At 42.9% G+C, this 20,093-nt stretch overlaps 1 protein-coding gene across 1 annotated transcript; it reads left to right on the forward strand.

The window, feature by feature from the left end:
- Positions 1-69: 69 nt before the first annotated feature.
- Positions 70-16,073, forward strand: LOC310838908 (haloacid dehalogenase-like hydrolase domain-containing 5). The gene is made up of 8 exons (XM_083726845.1): positions 70-389; positions 7,329-7,538; positions 8,095-8,207; positions 9,064-9,157; positions 10,505-10,538; positions 11,621-11,795; positions 12,980-13,168; positions 14,526-16,073. The coding sequence occupies exons 1-8, from the start codon at positions 252-254 to the stop codon at positions 14,941-14,943; spliced, it is 1,371 nt and encodes a 456-aa protein (XP_083582971.1). The 5' UTR covers positions 70-251; the 3' UTR covers positions 14,944-16,073.
- The last annotated feature ends 4,020 nt before the right edge of the window (positions 16,074-20,093 follow it).

Raw genomic sequence — 20,093 nt, forward strand, 5'->3', positions numbered from 1 at the left:
GCAGACGCGGCCTGGCTGGCGAAACGCGGAGGCGGCGAGGAAGCTCCGCGGGGCAAGTCGGGCAGGCTCCACCCCGCGGGGCTGCAGCGTAGGCAGAAGGAGGAGCCTGCGGGGAATGAGGCGAAGCCGGTGTCGGCTGTCGCTGCTGCCCGGCGCGGCGCCGGCGCCCGACTGGACACTAGCAGGAGTGAGACCCGACGGAGGGGCCGCCGCCGCCGGGCTGGGAGCTCCGTCTCCGCGAAGGGTCCGCCATGAGGGGAATGCTGCTGCTGCTGCCGCCGCTCCTCCTCCGCCGCCCTCTGCCACCTCCGGGGCTGAGAAGGCTTTGCAGCGCCGGCGCCGCCTCGGCTGCTCCTGCCGCCCCAGGGAAGAGCGAGGCGGGCTCGCAGGTACCTCGCTGCACTGAGTGGGGGTCGGGGGCGCAGGGCTGGGTCTGCTCCTGGGCTTCGGGCAGCGGGCATGGGATGGGGCGGCCTCCCTCTCTCTCCAAGCTTCTTTTTGAGCGGTTGATGGAGGGGTTGGACTGTTTCTTAAACAAAAAGGAAAGAAAAACGAAAGAAGCTGATCAGGGAGGGGGATGGAACCGAGAAGGGGGAAGAGGAAAGGGGTCTTGTTTCCTTCCTTTGAGGCTTCATGGTCTTAGCTTAGTGTTGTATTAACTTTTAACTTGAGCTGCTGCTTTGTTTGTTTTGTGCTCTTGGTCTGCTCCCTCTCCACCTCCTCCTCCTCCTCCTCCTCTTTCGTAAGTTCCTTGGGAATGCTGATTGGCCACCGAAAGGCATCTTTTATGTGAATTAACGGGCTGGAAATTTTTGTTGTTGTGGGGCAGGACATTTCATTAACTGTTCATTCTTTTCAAGGTAGCTGCCTCTTCTTTTTGCCTCTTTCCCTTCCTGCCTCCATCTTTCTTTCTTTCTTTCTTTCTTTCTTTCTTTCTTTCTTTCTTTCATCATAGAGGGACCCTGGGGTCATCTAGTCCAACCCCCTGCAGTGCTGGAATCTCAAAACGCCCATTCGCCATCCAGTTTGAAACATGTTCTTTTTCTTGTTAAAGGTAAAGGTAAAGGGACCCCTGACCATTAGGTCCAGTCACGGACGGCTCTGGGGTTGCGGCGCTCATCTCGCTTTATTGGCCAAGGGAGCCAGCGTACAGTTTCCGGGTCATGTGGCCAGCATGACTAAGCTGCTTCTGGCGAATCAGAACAGTGCACAGAAACGCCGTTTACCTTCCCGCCGGAGTGGTACCTATTTATCCACTTGCACTTTGACGTGCTTTTGAACTGCTAGGTTGGCAGGAGCAGGGACCGAGCAACGGGAGCTCACTCCGTCGCGGGGATTCGAACCGCCTACCTTCTGATCAGCAAGCCCTAGGCTCTGTGGTTTAACCCACAGCGCCACCCGCGTCCCTCCTTTTTCTTGTTAGTACTTCTCAATTCTGGAATGAGAAAGTGACATGGTAGAGAAAGTGCTGGTTCCAATTCCTGTCTTGTTGGTAGATTTTCTGTATGAGTATATATACTAATAGGTTGCCATAGCAATTAATATGTAGCTCTTGGCAGTTAAAAGACAGTCTTCTTGCTGCGCAGGAGCATAATCCAGAATCTTTGGTCATGGAGCACTTTTGCTTTGCAGAACAAATGGGAAATTAAGAATTTGTGGTTGGTGCGGCCTGCCCTCTACTTAAGGACGCTGAGCATGACCACATACTTAAAAAATAAGTATGTAGAACACTTGCTTAATAGCTACATAGTATTTAACTTCTGAATAAACAGGCACAGGGCTGTATGTTTCTCAGCCAATGTTATTGACCTTACTCTGCTATACCAAGAATCCATGTTCAGCTCAGTGCCAGTTTCCCAACATCTGACTATCTCCATATGGGCAGCTGTCAACAGAATGGCTAAGAAGTCACCAATCCTAGTTTTGACTATCCACTGACCTGCAGGAGCTTTCCATATTTTCAGGCAGGAGTCTCTTCCAGTCCTATGTGGACGTGCAACGGGGCTGAATGTGGGACCTTGGCATGCAAAGCACATGCTGTACCACTAAGCTACAGTCATTTCCCAATGGAGTTTCCTTATCAAATGCATGACAAGGAAATTAAGTGCCCATGCTGCTTGGTTGACCGTCTAGATACAACATTAGAATACATGACCTAGATATGTCATTCTAATAATGCTTGACCTCAGTAGTCATACACTGTTTCCTTTAATTTGTTTATTTTACATAGAACAGCAGGCTTTTAACACCCAGTGGTTGCTGGAGGGTCCTGGTCTTGGATTTGAGAGGACACATTCAGGTGTTTTTTAAAAGGAACTTATCTCCTTTTTTATAAAAAAAAGATGATAAATAAATGCTTTAAAAAATAAAGTGATTCCAGTGTAAATAAAACAAAATAATGGTATTTGAGTATGTGCTGCCTTTTCCATCACCAAGAACAGCTATTTTCCCTGTCATGCTGTTTCTCTAGAGTATAGCACAGAATCATAGACTAACATTAATGTCAAAGCAACCCCCAGCAGCTGAAGAGGCTTGCTTATGCAACAGGTTAATCTTTTAATAAACATTCCCTTAGCTTGTTTCAGTTTTATTTACATATGCATGGAGTAATCCTGAAGAGAAAAGCAAATTTGGGATATGTTTGCACCTGCAGTGATTGCTTTAGTTTTATTATGCAAGCTGGGCATTTGAACTGCAGGCTCCTGGGATTTTCAAAGGCTCTGGAATAGCGCTGGTTTAAATGCCCAGCTTGAATGGGCTTGGTTGCCAACAATGTCTGGAGGACCATAGGTTCCCTGTCTCTCTTGTATACCTTACAAGAACTGATGGCCATATTATTTATATACTGCATTTCCTACAAATAAATCTTTGTTCAAAGCAGTTCACATAAAAACTGTGTAAATGCAAAAGTATGATAATGATACATTATAAAAAGTATAATATCCCTACAACATAACACTGAAAAAATCAACAATTAAAAAGTTTATTTAACATAAATCAACATTATAGCAAATGCACACAGTGCAGCAGCAGCAGTTATTTCTTTCTTTCTTGGCAATAGGAAGTTGAAGCATGATGGCTGGCTATATGAGATTGAGATGTGTTGTGTGAGTAAATAAGTTTGAGAAAGGATTCTTTGTTTAGGTTAACTACTTCTCGCTCTGACCCCAAATTAGCCTCACCATTCTACATGTACAGTATTGTGGGATGGTTCCTGAATACCTCTGCATGGCTGTATATGCAGGGTAAAAGGTAAGGAGGGAGCGGGTGGCACTGTGGTCTAAACCACTGAGCCTCTTGGGTTTGGTGATCGGAAGGTTGGCAGTTCGAATCCCCACAACGGGGTGAGCTACCATTGCTCTGTCCCAGTTTCTGCCAACCTAGAAGTTTGAAAGCACACCAATGCAAGCAGATAAATAGGTACAGTTGTGGTGGGAAGGTAAATGGTGTTTCTGTGCGCTCTGGTTTCCATCATGGTGTTCCGTTGTGCCAAAAGTGGTTTAGTCCTGCTGGCCACATGACCTGGAAAACTGTCTGTGGGCAAACACCAGCTCCCTTGGCCTGAAAAGTGAGATGAGCGCCACACCCCATAGTCACCTTTGACTGGACTTAACCGTCCAGGGGTCCTTTACCTTTTATGTATATGCAGGGTATGTGGTTGTGAATTAAACATTGCACACTACGCCGGCAACCATCTTCATGATCCCAGAAACTGAAAAAGTGTAACTGTAAACTGCCCTGGGATAAAAAAAGTACAGTATGGAATAAATATGGAATAAATATTATGGAATAAATATGGAATAAATATTATGAAGGGTAACATATAAAGCGTTCAAATAAATAAGCAATCTGAATGCTAATTTGTGTGAAGTTTGAGTTCAGATCTAAAGAATTACAGGCAGCAATAATTTCATGCCGGGGCTCTGTTTCTGGCCCCTGTGTGTGTTAGCAGAGTGTTCCACCGCCCTGCCCCACACCTGTTTCCACCACCATTCTGCCGCCTTCTGGGTCCAAAAGGACCCACATACTGGTGACCACGCATCAATTGGACGTGCCTAAAATGGTTGCCGCCTGTAAACAAGAAACTTAAGAAATATAAAGTGTGTAGATTGATGGTGTGTTGAGATGTTTCATATGTGAAATTTGTGATAGGTGTTGGGTGACAGGGTAGGGCCCTACTTTATTTCATATAAGCCTGTATCATGAATTGCAAAGGAGACACATCAGTGGGTCATAGACTCCCAACAGGAAAGGCATAATGTACTCACACTTCTTGGGATTCTTTCAACTCCTATTTTTATTGAGAGCAATAAGGTATTTCAGTCAAATGACAAATATTCATATCGGGCATTAGCTTTATTTGTTTACATTTGTAGTATTTACCTTCCTTGAGGGTGGATGGGTAACCACTGAAACACTCTTATAAATTCAAATGTTACTAAAAAAACCCACAGCTACTTAAATTCAGGCACCCTTGTGAACCGAACCCTTGTCTCCTTTGTGCATCTGTGTGGCACAGCCACAAGCACTGTGGCATTAAACTTGAAAAGGGATGGAGCAGACAGATCCTGGAGGAGTTTCCTTTGTTGCTGTGAGTGGCCGATTGCAGTAAGGACACAGTGGTGTTTACAACTGTGAATGCTTCCACCTTCCATAGCTTGATGTTGTAATGTCAGACAGGGACAAAATATTTTTGAGAATATTGTGACAAACTCAGAGCTATTGATGAAGCATTGAAACCTTTGCATGAACAGATGGTAATTTACTAAATTATTCTAGCGGCAGAATCAGGTAGGTAGCTATGTTGGTCTGTCGCAGTCGAAATATATTTTAAAATATTTTAAAAATTGTCCCAGTAGCACCTTAGAGACCAACTAAGTTCGTTCTTAGTATAAGCTTTTGTGTGCATGCACACTTCTTCAGATGCACACACGCAAGCACATGAAAGCTTACACCGAGAACAAACTTAGTTAGTCTCTTAAGGTGCTATTGGCCAATTAAAAAAAAAATTAAAATATATTTATTCTAGCAGCAGTTGGCTCTGCACAACCACAAGCGAATATCTGTTGGTATATTTGAAACATGTCCATACCTTGTCAGGGAAAGTATCACCTTTAAAAATAAGATTTTAATTTGAATATTTCCTTGATCAGATGTTTTAAATAAAGTTTTAATGTGTACACTGTGTTTGTACTAGTCTATTCTAGTTGAAATGTAGTAATTCTCCCTCTAAGCTTTTCGTGACAGAGGAAAATCGGCTTATGTTGCCAGAAAAGTTAAACTTAATTTTCTTTCCATTTTGATTACACTATTCTGAGGAAAGAGAGACTAAATCCGTAAGATCTGTAGATTGTGTTGCTTGCTGACTATATTCCCAGTACAAGTTAATCCAGCCTAGAATCTCATTAAAAACTGTTCCAAGACTTTATGCATTCACTCCCTTATTAGAAAATGGACAACAAGACATGCGAAGACATTTTCTAGAATCAGATTTGACCATATGGAAGAAATAGAGACTGAAAATTTTACCTTTTGACAGTGGCGGAGTATATGCCTGCGCTGCCCAGGGCAGGCGGGCTCCCAAGGGGGATGGGGCATGGAGGGTGCCCTCCTGCAACTCCCACGCCTACCACGAGCCGCCGGGGGAAGGGGGGAGCTGCTTTGCCACTGGTGCAAAGGGGGAGTGTGACATTCAGTGTGCCGCCTGCCTGTGACTCGGACTCCCACACCTACCGCGAGCAAAGCGGCAAAACGATGCAACAGCTCCCCCTTCGCCTGACGGCTCGCACCGCTTTGCTCACGGTAGGCGTGGGAGTCTGAGTCATGGGTGGGCGGCGCGCCAAATGTCACCCCACCCCCAGGATGACACCTGGGCGCTGCACCCCCACCACACTCACCTTCTTCCACCAGTGCCTTTTGTTTCTCCTTTAGTCCCAATAATATAACACTCTTCCTTTCGCACAGCAGCTGAATCATCTCCTCTCCCCGCTCCCCTTCTCCAATCTACTCACAAGCACACAGAATGAATTCTCCTGTGTTTGGGCTTTTTAGCCCTTTTTTTACTTTTTAAAAGAATCTTTATACCTGTGGAAATCTCAGGATCCCCCCCCCCCATATCTGCACCTCTTGTTGGTGGGTGATGCCGTTTTGGCTTTGTAAGCAACTGCACACTCACCCCCTTAACATTGGAAACAGGTTGATTTTAAAGATGAGGCCAAGACATGTTTTTATAGAGAGAGAGCATTTCTCACTATTCTAGGAAAACAAAAGTATATTTCTGCAAGGAAACCCCAAAGAGGGGCAATATCACTGAGCTGGTAATTTCCTTTATGCATGTGAGAATATGCAAGCAGCACACGTAATTACGTATTATCCATTTCCAAGGAGCAGTCTTCCCAACACCGACTCTGGAGCTGCTTTTTAAACTTGTGCAAGTCCACATCCTGCTTGACCTTAGTAACATTGTGGTGTTTGTTTGGTGCTTCCTTAGTCCTGTAAGCCAGGCTTCCCCAACCTTCAGCCCTCCAGATGTTTTGGGCTACAATTCCCATCATCCCTGACCACTGGTCCTGTTAGCTAAGGATCATGGGAGTTGTAGGCCAAAACATCTGGAGGGCCGAAGGTTGGGGATGCCTACTGTAAGCCATCAGTGGAAGATTTGCTGACTGACCTAAATAAATATTTTGTTGTTGTTGTTAATTTCTTTCCAACTGTGCCCTTTCTAACTGGCTTAGAAGGAATAATATATTATTTGAGTATAGGTTGAGATGAAGCAGACCACATAATTAATTTAACTGGAAATATTTATAGCACATATAGCATTTGGCCTCTGGCATTAACCCCAGCTTAATTGTTCTTTATCTGATACGCATCCGTTTCATTCTTCAAACATGTCTTAAAATGTTGTCTAACAAAATGGCTTTTCATGGCAAAGAATGTTATTGCTAAACCTTAGAAGTTACACCAATGTGGGATTTACGGTGGTGGTGGTAGGGAGAACCACACATGGAGGAAAGGCAGGAGATATATAACAAACAAATAAATAGTACAGTGGGCGCTCGGGTTGCGAATGTGATCCGTGCGGGAGGCACGTCTGCAACCCGCAGCATCTGCAACCTGCAGCGCCGCGCATGCACGGGTTGCGATCCAGCGCTTCTGCGCATGTGCAAAGTGCGATTTAGTGTTTCTGCGCAAGCGCCAAAACCCGGAAGTAACCTGTTCTGGTACTTCCGGGTTTCGGCACATCCGTATCCCGAAAACGCACAACCTGAAGCGTCTGTAACCCGAGGTATGACTGTATCATGAATGCAAGCTTTCTTTTATTTCAGCTCAACATACAACCTACCTTTGGCTTTCTGTTTGACATTGATGGAGTATTGGTACGAGGAAAGACACCAATTCCAGGCGCAAGAAAAGCCTTTCAAAAACTACTTAATTCTCAGGGAGAGTTTTCGGTTCCTGTAGTATTTGTCACAAATGCAGGAAACTGCCTTCGTCAGAAGAAAGCAGACCAGTTGTCTCATATTCTTGGAGTGCCAGTGAGTAATTTTAACGCCTTTTGTATGTGTGTGTGTGTGTGTTTTTAAATCACATGAATAATGAAGGAATATTTCTGTTTTATAAATAGTCTACTTAGTTCAGTAGTTCTTGTCTTGCCTTCATAAAGACAACAACTTTAAATCTGAGTTCCAAATCTTACAGGTGTCGTTTAAAATAGATGCAATATGTTCCGAATCATTTCAAGGGTTTCTATTAGGGGATTAAAATGCTTATCAGCTTCATGTTTTACAGGGCAAATTGTGTGTACTTCTATCCAAGTAACATTAACCTCATGAATTGTAAGCTGTTTTCTCATTATTGTTTTGCTTCAGAATTTGTATATGGTTTAATTTAAACCTTACCTCTGAAACAAGAATCAGATGCTGGGTGTGGAGAGAGACTGAGGCAAGAACTATTTTAAGCACTGGTTGTGTGCTGTGAAAACAGAAATCTGATCTGAATTAATTTTTCAGTACTATTTTCATGAGCAAAGATGTCCAAGGTAAAAGAGAGCATATTAATTAAGGAACTGATCTCCCATTCTTTCTCTCACAGATTTCCCAAGACCAAGTCATGATGTCCCACAGTCCTTTGCGAATGTTCAGACGTTACCATGACAAATGTGTTCTTGTGTCTGGACAAGGGCCTCTTCTTGATATTGCTAAGCAGTATCCTTTTGAAGATGTAGCTTATTCCAGGTTACAGTGGTACCTTGGGTTACATACGCTTCAAGTTACGTATGCTTCAGGTTACAGACTCCGCTAACCCAGAATTAGTACCTCGGGTTAAGAACTTTGCTTCAGGATGAGAACAGAAATTGCGCGGTGGCAGCAGTGGGAGGCCCCATTAGCTAAAGTGGTGCTTCAGGTTAAGAACAGTTTCAGGTTAAGAACGGACCTGCAGAACAAATTAAGTACGTAACCAGAGGTACCACTGTATATGGAAAAAGCTTTTGGTTTTTGGTTTTTTCGTACAGTGATTAATAGGTGCATCTTGTAGTTTATGCTGTCCATGAACTCTGATGAAATCAGTCAGTTCTTAAGTGTGGTCTTGAAATATGTAACGCAGCAAGGGAAATGAGGGGCAGGCAAAGAAGAGGAAACATTTCCTATTTTCTTTATTAACCTTTCCAGTTCCTGGCTGCTGCCTCGGTTTCTTGCTCTCTTGGAGCAGGCAGTATCTAGCTTACATAGAGAGGCTGCCACTAACAGCTTTCTAGTCACTGTTGTGGTTATCCTGTGTGTTTGTGTGAAAGGGAGACTGCAAGCTTGTTCTGAAGCCATTGTGGGTTCTCGTCTTGGCTGCAGGGAATGAATACAGCAGGAGTGAATCCTAAAGTAGTAGTAGTAGTAGTAGTAGTAGTAGTAGTAGTAGTAGTAGTAGTAATTCTTGGTTGTGTGGCTTGGAAAAAAAGAAGTTACTGCCAAATCAAATTTATTGCTTGTTTCATAAAGCAGAAATGTACATTCCAGGAAAATGTTGCAATAAAATTGTATTGTTATCCATAACCAAATACATTGCTAGTGTTGGATTTTGTCAGCCTATTACAATCGACAGGCTGCGAGAAAACTTTCCCTTATTGGACATGGTTGACCATGACAGAAGACCTAAAGTTTCAGTAAGTATATTGTTTACTACAAATCATGTCTCTTAATAATTGATTTGAGAGCTTTGTATTGTCCTTAACAAAAATGTCCTACCTAACAGCCTGAAGTCTCTCTGACCGCTGTTCATGTGCTCATAAATTTAGGATGTTCTACTAGCTTAACTCCACAAAATCTATTTCCAAGCAGTTGCTATATAGACAAATGAAAGACAAATTTAATTGCCTGTATATTGTCCACAGCATTTAAAAGGTTGTACAGTTTGTTCTGAAGATTACCCAATATTGACTGATCTCACAATAGATTAGGCTGCAATGAAAAGAGCAGAGTAGAAACATGAGCAAATGTTTCCAAGAACTAATGAAAGCATTGCCCAAGTATCGTGTCAGGTTGAAGAGGACAGGAGGGTTGTACTGAACCAGACTAGTTCAGGAGGAAGGGACTGGGACACTGACCAGCCCTTTAATTCTCTGTACTTCCTCGTTTCCTTTGTGGAAAGTAGTCATGTGTAGCTGCATTACCTTGTGAAACTTTTTTTAGGTCACTCTTTCTTAGGTGTGTGTCCTTTCTTATGCTGGAGCGAGCATTCACAGACATCTAAGTTCGTTTTGGAGGAAGGAAAGGAAATGGAAGAGGATGATCAAATTTCATGGGGTTTCTATAATAAGTTAATTTGTCTGGCCTGTTTTGAGGATGGTATCACAAGCCTGCAAGGAATAATCAGATGAAAAGTGTCTGTTGTATGCTTGAATCCCATCATGAAAATTGTGAATTTTAAATGTGAAGGGAGTGCAGGATTTTTGTTTCTCTTGACAACAAAATGACTTTGATTGTTATTAAAATGTTGTTTTTTTTAAATAGAGAAGAGAATGAAATGCACAACGGCATCTTCCTACACCCCAGTGCTATCTCATCCTTACACTTAGGGTATTGTGTTGCTGAGTATTGTGCAAAGGGTAAAATCCATTTGGGCACAATGGTAATATGCAAACGTCCTGAGCATGCAAGGCAATGCTGCACTAGACCCAGAGGAGTGAAGTGTTCATTTTGAGGCAATTTTGCCCCCCTAAAACACATAGCAGGGGTTTGCATTAGTGGGTGAAGCGGCTCAAGCAATTGTTTCAGCTGCTATGGAAGCATGATACGAAGCCAAAGCAACCACCAGCAGCAAGTACTTTTCAAGAACAGAAGTGCCGTTCCAGTTCCTTGTTGCTATAATAGGTATACGTTTATTTCTTAGAAATGTAAATGGGCATGCGAAGTATTACATCTGAGCAGGACTTGTGTGCCTGTCAGAGTCAAAGAAAAACCCCAGGATGCTTTTCTTAGTAATGATAGCTTGTTTTTTTCCCGCTTTGCAGCATCCGCCTGAAGTGGAACTTCCCAAGATTGAGGGTCAGTATGTCCTGCAGCCCATGATTTCTAAGTGAAGTAGAATGCATAGTGGCTTTCAAAAAACATACTACTTTGATGGCCTCAGGGGCCGGTTGTGATGAACCTGACTGGTAGGCGCATAGCACTTGGCATGTAGAGTTTATATTCCCTTGCTCTTTAATAATAACTTAACTGTTTGTCTCCTTTCAGTAAGTTCTCTTGTAACACTGCCATTCTAGGCTAAGCCATGGTGCTGTCAGTGCTATCTAAGTCTTAGCTTTACAATCCCTATTCCAAATTAGAACCTGAAAGCAATTAGGTAGACACTATGACCTGTGCTGGTTGTGTCACTACTTGACTAGGCATTAGCTTACTAAATGCCCACCCACTCCCTGGCCAGAAAAAAAGACGGTTACTAAAAACTGCTGTATAAAACAACCTACATACGTAAACAAATCTTCCAAAACCATATTCCATACTACAGAAATTACCATCGCCATTATTAATTTCATTTATGAAGCACTTGCCACGTGGCATTCTGAAGCGATTGACAAAATCTTAGCTAGGGGTGTGTTTACATCAAAGATGTAAATTCTTGCTGCACCTTTGTACAATAGTCTAGCCCTGTTCAGGTATTCAGTACATGTGGGTACCCAACACAAAGATGGGCCTGTGGGAATTCACAGTTCTAGCCCTGCCACATTGATAATTGACACATCTGCCAGCCATATCTCCATGCACATACAGGGTTGCCATCTTTGTGGAGAAAATCCTGTATGTTGAAACGTGTTTGTGTGTGTGTGTGTGTGTGTGTGTGTGTGTGTGTGTGTAGAAGCAGCCCACTTCAGACAGACACTGATCAAGCATTAGTGAAAGAATGGAATGAAGGTAACAATGGACCCTGGAGTTGTTTCATGATTTCTGAAGACGAAAGTTGATTGAAGACAATATAGCTGCAAATAAGTTACTACTCAGTGGAATTCTGCTCTATTTATTTCGGGCTTTGTACCATCTCATGGAGCGTAACAAGGACAGAATTGTTACACTGTGGTAGCTGTGTAGAATTGTGTACCTAATTTGTGTCTCTGTTGATTGCCTTGTAGCGATTGTTCTATTTGGTGAGCCAGTGAGATGGGAAACGAACCTGCAGTTGATCATAGATGTTCTTTTGACAAGTGGCTATCCTGGGAATCCATATGCTCAGGCAACCCACCCACATATTCCTGTACTGGCTTGCAACATGGATCTAATGTGGATGGCTGAAGCCCAGTCTCCAAGGTAGGGCAAGGGCAGTGAGTGCTGGCAGATTTTTCAAGATATGTACAAACAGCAAGGGAGAACTCTTGGTATCTGAAGAGTTCACCCAGTTTATCAGCATACAACACCGAAAATGTATCATCAATGTCACAAACATTCATAATTCCTTGATTTGAAGAGCGGGCCTCACTGATCCATAATGCTCAACTTACTTATGAGGCAAGCATTATGACTTTTGGAAATACCTCAGTTTGGATTAAAATCTGAGCCAGAGGAGAACTTCTCCCATCCCATCTGTCTGTGCACTTACCTGGCTGTTTTTCTGTCAGTGGGAAGTCCAAGACTAATTAAGAACCAAAAACAATCCCTTTCATGCTCCTGATGATGCCCATCAAACACCCAGTGCTTGGGTCCCTGTCATAGGAGCATTGCAGGTTGCAGGGGGTGGGGTGGGGAGGATGAGATGGAGATTTCTCACTAGCACAGCTACTGTTTCCAGGGAAGCGGGTTTGAGGAGGGTTGTGCTTCTCCATTCCCAGTAATGTTATAGGGAACAGGACCCATTTTGATTTGTAATTGTGCTTGGAATTAACTGAACTACTATTTTCTGATTTAGGGGTATAGTTTAATTTGCCATGTTCATGGGTGGGTGGGTGGGTTTCCCATCACTACAAAATATATGCAACTAGTGGATATTCCCAGTGCTGCCTGGGATTTTTTAGAGCAGGGGTCAGCAACCTTTTTCAGCCGTGGGCCAGTCCACCGTCCCTCAGACCATGTGGTGGGCTGGACTATATTTTTTTTGGGGGGGGGGGAATGAACAAATTCCTATGCCCCACAAATAACCCAGAGATGCATTTTAAATAAAAGGACACATTCTACTCATGTGAAAACATGCTGATTCCAGGACCATCTGTGGGATGGATTGAGAAGGCAATTGGGCCGCATCTGGCCCCGGGCCTTAGGTTGCCTACCCCTGTTTTAGAGACCAACAAATACTGCTTTTAAAAAATGGATAGCATAGTGTATGTGTGTTAGCTACTCACCTGCCTATTTATGTAAAATGGAATGGAATTAATTCAGCCTTCACAATCTACCTCAATAGAAGTTGGACAAATGGCTTTTCCTTTTTATGTGATATTTTGTTTTTATCCAGGCTAACTATTCATTCTCACTGTCTAAGCTTTATTTTCTGTATATTTTAGGTTTGGGCATGGAACATTCATGGTTTGTTTGGAAAACATTTACAAAAAGATCACTGGCAAAGAGCTGAAATATGAGGCTTTGATGGGAAAGCCCAGTGAACTGACCTATCACTATGCAGAATACCTGATCAGGACACAAGCAACTGCAAAACAATGGAAGAAGCCTATTCAAACCCTCTATGCCATTGGGTAAGCTGTTTCTCATCGTAAAATATTCCTGTTGCAAACAGCAATTCATAAAACTTGTTAAAATGAATGAGTCAAAACTCATGATTTGCCAGTCAGTTGAGAAGGGGAACGTTTTAGGTAGGCTATTATTACCAAGTTTAAAAGTGGTAAGGGACTGGAGTAAATAAATGTGATTCTCCCCCTGAAAACCTGTTTAAAACTTATCCAATGACATTGCAGATTGTCAAAACCACCCTTCCTCTTTCAGTTTTAGCCAGGCAGTAAATAAGTGAAAGAATCTGCTATATAGTTGTACAATGTCTGGCTCCTGGTGAATCTGAAACCTCCTTTTTCAGATCTTTTCATCCGTGGTCAGTAGCAAATAAAGTCACCTGCTTCTGTCTGCTTAAGCAGTTACAGCCTACCTCTCTGCATATTTTCTCAGAAGAAAGTCTCACTGAGTTCAGTGGTCCTTGATCCTAATTATCTGCATAAGCTTGTCTTTTAGTTCACATGGTGTTGAAAGATCATGGGCCAAATCCTGCTGATTTCACCTTGGGAGGACTGCATCACAATCACTTTCGGTTATGCCTTTTTGATTAATCACTTATGCTGGGATACTTATTCAGATTTGAGGTGGTTTTGAGCTTCATTTTGCTTTCCGTTAATGAAGTCTAATTGCATCCGCTCTGTACTGAGAATATATTGGCTTGCAGTGGAGTGAAAGAAGCCCATCAGAGGAGAACTCTGCTGTTGTAGAGAGCTCTGGAGGACACTGAAGCTCTGCTCTCAGTCACTGTCAGCCTCTCTTTTCCTCACATCCTGCTCATGCTTTTCAGTCTTCACTCCTGTGATAAGTTTTTTTTGTGGGGTGGGGAGGGAACACCCTTAAAATGTTAAGATTCCGAGATGTCAGCTTCTTGACTTCTGTTGCCATCTGGTAAAATATATGCAGCCTTGGCTATACTGGTTCAGTGTGGGGATGTGTGCGAAAAGTATGAATGGCTTAAATGTGTGAACCTATAACATGTGCATATTTCACTAATATTATAGTATTTGTTGGTTTTCACATCATTACTCTTGACTTGTTTGGATGTACAAAAGATTCTATGAACCAGGGTGAAGTTTATTTTCCCAAAGACAAGGGGAAACCGTCTGAGACACAGTTCATTGGGCTTTGGATCCACAGAGCTGCTGGATCAGGGGTGAGATGTCCAGAAAGGGAGTGTATATGTGTACACTTGTAAAGCCCATAGACTGCAGTATGCAGAGGAGAGTCTGTGTACTGTAATAATGGATATAGCAAGCTCTATCAGCAGGTGCATTGCGCATATACCCGAAATATGTTTATGCTGATGTAACTTTCTTGACTCCCTAGGGATAACCTAATGACAGATATTTATGGTGCTAATCTTTACAACCGCTACCTTCAAGAAAAGAACTCGAGACGAGGTTCCAAGGCACGTATCCAGGCCAAAGCTGCCGGGGGCTCAAGATCTGCCACAGTCTCTCAGGAAGAAGAACTCGAAAACACTTGGGAAAGTGAATTAGCATCTGCGACTGCCACAAGCTGTAGGTCTGTCCTTGTTTGCACTGGAGTTTACAACCCTCACACAGAGGTGCCCTCTGACACGAGGGAGTGCATAACTGAGACTGTGTTTCATGGGCACAGGGATTTTAGGTTTGATCCTGCTTTAGTAGAACCAAACCACATTGTTCCAGATGTTGAAGCTGCTGTCGACTTAATCTTCCAGCTAGAGAACTTTGCACCAAATGAAAATTACAGGACTCCTTAATGACTTTCTTAACATTGTGTATTCTGTGTACTTTTTCTTCCTGAAAAACCAAACGGAAGCACTTAGTGGCATATCCTTCCTAACATGTTTATATTTTTATATGTAACACTTCTAATACACTCCTGCTTGTTCTAACAGCACCTTCCTTTGATATCTAACTTCGGTTTCTGTACTCTGCTATCCCTTTGCCTCCAACACTCACTGTGCTTTTTATATGAATTGTTTTCTGCATGCTGACTTCACTATTTAGCCACAGAGTTAAATCTAATGCTCTGAACAGTGAGGAAGAACATCAGCTGTGTTCAGCAGTCAAGGCAAGTCTGTTTTAGATAGTGTGTAATGAACTCGATGCAGTTCCGAGTTTAAAGCAGGGGTGGCTATCCTCCCAGATCCTGTTGTACTCCAGTTCCCATGAATCCCAGCCAGCATGTCTTATGGTGAGAATTGTTGGGAGTTGTAGTCCAATAATGTTTGAAGAGCCATAGGTCAGCCAATTCCTAAGGGATTATAGTGTTCCCCTCCATAACATCTTGCTTTCTTTTGCTACGAATTCCACCCAAAAAAATCACTGACTCATTGTACTCTTTTCTCTGTTTCCTTTATGGAAAATAGAATCTGCACTTCAGGGGAAACGTTGTGTTCAGTGCTTTTCTTTGGATTTCAGCTCAAGCTCAATTGACTAAAATTATGGCACAAGCCATAAGTTTGTGCAAACACCAATGGGCTGAATGGGATTTGAGCAGTATAATATTTTGCTCAAATCCCGTTCTAAAGAGCTAAAAGTTTCTGGTAGGCTTTATCCCTTATCTGTCTGGATTTATCATTAAACTCTTAAATACACTCAAGTTTTATTATTAATCACGGTGTTTCTCCTGCACTGATCTGCAGAATGCACAATAGCTGTTTGAGCTACTTTCTTAAACCCGAAACTCCAAACCACAGTGGCAATGTTGAACATGCTAGTGAGGTTCCTTCCCTCTGCAAAGTATCATGTATCTGGTCTTTAATGGCCATGTATCTCATGGATGTAAAGTTTTAAATAATAACTTATTTCTTACATTACCAGTTTTATAAAGCATTGTGTTTAACTAAAAAAAAAACATGCCCAGTAAAGTATTTTCTATTTAAAACTGCCTACAGATCTTTCTTTCTTTGTGCTTTCTGTATATGTCATACGTCTGACCCCTTACTTCTTGAAGATGGCAGAGAGGGTGATTGTGGAGCTACTGCAGATATTCCTGGATGAGTTTATCTAGATCCACCACAATCTGAGTTCAGATCTGGTATGGGAACTGAATCAGGCTTGATCAACCATTATTGTGAGAGAGGGGCAGGAGTGTGACCCCGTTACTTCTGCTTGATCTCTCTGTGGTTTTCAGTACATTGACCATGGTACCCTCCTTGACCGATATAGTGAAATTTGTATTAGAGGCATGGTATTACAGTGGTTCTGTTTGTATCCTCAGGGCTGTGACTATAGTGTAGCACTGGGTAAGTGTTCCTCAGACCCCTAGCACTTGTCCTGTGGGGTTCTGCAGAGTACTATCCTCTCCCCAGTGCTATTGAACATTTATACAAACAGGGCCATCTTTACCGGGGGGGGGGGCAAGGGGTGCAGGGCACCCAGGCCCCAAATTCTGGCCGGTGCCAGGCGCCCGCCGCTGAAGCCGCCTAAGCGCTTAACTATCTACCTGTTATGAAACAATAAATAATTTTGATTAAGCTAGAAAAACAAAATACATATATACCTAGGTATTACCAAAATGTATACCTTCTTTTTCTAAAGGACTTTTGACTTTGTGCGCCCATTTACCAAAGACGTGCCGTGCCAGCAGTGGCCCTTGTCATTCACAATGGCGGCGCTTGTCAAGACATGGGGGGCTGGCCGGATCTTTGCACTTTGGCGGTGCACATGCTAAAGACTCCCCTGTATAGGAAGCTTTTGGGAGCAGTCATCATCATCATCATCATCATTATTATTATTATTTGTACCCTGCCCATCTGGCTGGGTCTCCCCAGCCACTCTGGGCATCTTCCAACAAAGATTAAAAATACATTAAAATGTCACACATTAAAAACTCCCCTAAGCATTAGGTGTTTAGGTGGGCCAATAAACTCTGCTTGAATCCCAGGATTCAGTCTTGGGGTGGATGTTCCCCACCTTCAGGAGATAGGTTGGGGAATGGGGTTGCTCTCCCTTGGAAGAGCTTAGCCGTACAAAGAGCTGTTTGGACAGAGAATGAGAGATTGACAGAAATGTTTGCAGGAATGCTGCAGAGTATGGGGAGAATAGGGTTGTTTCCCCAAAATATATGTACATATATAAATACTGAGGAAAACTCACTTTCCCCTCTTTAAACTTCACATGGTAGAGCCATATGCAATGCAATGCAATGCAATGCAAGCCTGTATAGTGGTAGAGTTACAGGAACAGCTATCCCACCAAGATGGAGATGAAAGAAAGGAGACCATGAGAGCTGTGGTAGAGTTCAGCATCTAAAGCACAAAGGTATTTCACTTTGGTCTTTCCAAATTTCCCCCCTATGGGTTGGAACCAGAAGGTGCTTTCTGTGGACTGAAGCATTCATTCTACTTGCATCAGATCCAGTGGAGATTCTCACTGGAGAAACAGACTTTTCCCAATTCCCTTTCCCCACTGCAGCTTCAAGCTTTGCAGGAGGAATCGGCAGAAATCACATTGTCTCCTGTCCATTTGTCCTGTGGAAGCATCCCATGAGCAAAGTTCTGCTGCCAGATTCTGAGTCCAAACCCATTCTATCACAAAGAGTGAATATTCCTTAACTACCACAGAGTTTGGAGCACTTAAAAAGCAGCATTTAATTGAAAGCATTGGAGAATGTGGTGTTCAAAAAGCAAATTGCACAATATTGTTTCCTAATTGTTTCTAATTTATTGGCTGGAGCAGAAAATTTTTGGTACATTGCTGTCAATTCCAAAACAGTCAGAGTTGTTCTCCCCCCCACCCCCCAACCCATTGGCTTGGTTTTAACACAGGCCTAAGCCCCTGCTTTTTAAAAACAGCACAGGAATGGACCATGATGAGACAAACCATGCCTTGTTTCTGCAAAGTTTGTTTTATTTTTCTAGATGTTCTTACCATATACCTTTGTCGCTCAATAAAATCTGTGTAGGTGTGGCCATGGTTAAAGACAGGTGCTGGGTTTGCTCATAACTCCATGTCATAGTTAAAATAAATCAAGATTTGTAAGCCAACAACAAACCGTGGTTTCACATTTTTAAGGTACTGGGCAAGATTAACACATGACCCCAAAGCACAGTCCAACCATGGATTCGCTTTAAGTGTGAACCAGCTGTGCTGCGACTGAAGAACATTTAAGAGCTTGTGAGTGGAAGAGACAAATTTGCTAGTATTCCCTCCATTATCCATTAGAGGGCAGTAGAGCAAAACAGCTTGTCTTAACAGCTGTTCAAACTACAAGCAAACAGAATTTTATGCAGTATTTAATTAACACTTACTCTTTGGTTCTGCTAGTATACAGCTGCACTGTATTGTATGTTGCATTTGGCTTTTAGTACCATGCTCCACCGAGGACATGACAAAATATGAACAACAGCACCGACAGAAGAACCTCCAGAACTGATTTATTAACCAGTGTCATTCATATTCAGCTCAGTGAGTGGAAAGTTGAAGCAACAGAAGGGCAATATGGCCCCAGAAGGACTAGGAAGTTTCACAGTCGGCCCAGCAATTGATGGCAGAAATCAGCCATGTTCTCCAAATCATTCTCCCTTCATTACACTCTGCCCTTCATAGGGTGACACCCAACTGATTCATGGCATCTACTTCTCACCAGATGTAAGCATCACACAGATTAGAGGTATATTGAATGAAAGATGCAGCTATTTCCTAATGCCCACATTCTGTTGCATTTATTCCAAATTGAAAGAGTCCAATGCCCGCAAGTTCATGAGAAGCTGACGTTGGGCTTTTTATTTCAATGGTTTTTTTGTTGAGTACTTGGGAGTATATATGATTGAATATAGCAGTTTGGGAAATCTTGGGAGCCTTAATCTGGGGTACTGCCACATGATGCCCCTATCTTAGATGGCTTTAAAATGTGATGAAACACATAATAGAATCAGAGTTGGAAGGGACCTGAGGGTCATCTAGTCCAACCCCCTGCATTGCAGGAATCTCAACTAAAGCATCCATGACAGATGGCCATCTAACATCTGCTTAAAAACCTCCAAGGAGAGTCTACAACCTCCTGAGGTAGACCGTTTCATTGTTGAACAGCTCTTACTGGCAGAAAGTTCTTCCTAACAGCACACTGAGTTGGGTGTCAACAGGACTGTACCCAAACCGAGAAGCAAGGAGATATTGAGATGGTCAAGTATTCTAAGGTTTAGAATAGGTGTCACCAACATGGTGCCCATGGGCCTTCCCTGGCACCAGAAGGCTTCTGACACCCCCAAGCTGAACTTTGGCCAACTTTCCCCCAAGCTGAAATTTGGCTTGTTTTTGGCCAAAAACAAGGTGTTTTTGCGTTGCCTGTGAGTTTCTCATTTGTAACTATAAGCAGATGTCCCTAAAGGGTACCAACCCCCGGTTTAGAGAAATACAAATAGCTCAGTGCTGACAGAATGCCAAATCCGTTGAGGGAAATAAAAAAATGAAGGGGCAGAGGAGAGAATGTGTGTCCTAGAAAAGGGCATAGGTAGCTGGCACTCTGGACAAGGAAATTCCGCACTGTAACATTCTGTTTGTGATTAATCACTATTGACAAATGAAACCTGCAAAGATAAGACTGACCTTTCAGATTCAGATGTAGCAGGCCAGTAAATACCAGTTGCTGAAGGGTGAGAAAGTACTAATGCCATCAGGCTGTTTGGGGGAGCCTCTGTCAGAAGCAAAATGCTTGACTAGATGGATTCTTGGTCTGAGGCAGCAGGGAGTGCCCAGCAATGTCTGGGAATTTTTGGAAATAAAAAAAAAATGATTTAAAAATGGACAGTATAATTTGTGAGTCATGTCAAAAACAGGCGAAGTCACATCTTGGTCCACCATCTTGAATCAAAATGACGTTGGCACCCAAACAATAATGAAGACCCCCACCTTGAGAACCTTCATGTCATGTTTGGTGATAATGACTCTCCTGCTTTTCTAG

Source organism: Podarcis gaigeae (genome assembly GCF_964106915.1).
Source record: "Podarcis gaigeae genome assembly, chromosome: 2".
Classification (NCBI taxonomy): Eukaryota; Metazoa; Chordata; class Lepidosauria; order Squamata; family Lacertidae; genus Podarcis; species Podarcis gaigeae.

Bases quoted from the DNA above. Each gene is read 5' to 3' on its own strand.
- LOC310838908 (XM_083726845.1), top strand. From the start codon at position 252: ATGAGGGGAATGCTGCTGCTGCTGCCGCCGCTCCTCCTCCGCCGCCCT. The intron at 390-7,328 runs GTACCTCGCTGC...CTTTTATTTCAG, and splicing joins AGAGCGAGGCGGGCTCGCAG to CTCAACATACAACCTACCTT. The intron at 11,796-12,979 runs GTAGGGCAAGGG...TGTATATTTTAG, and splicing joins GCTGAAGCCCAGTCTCCAAG to GTTTGGGCATGGAACATTCA.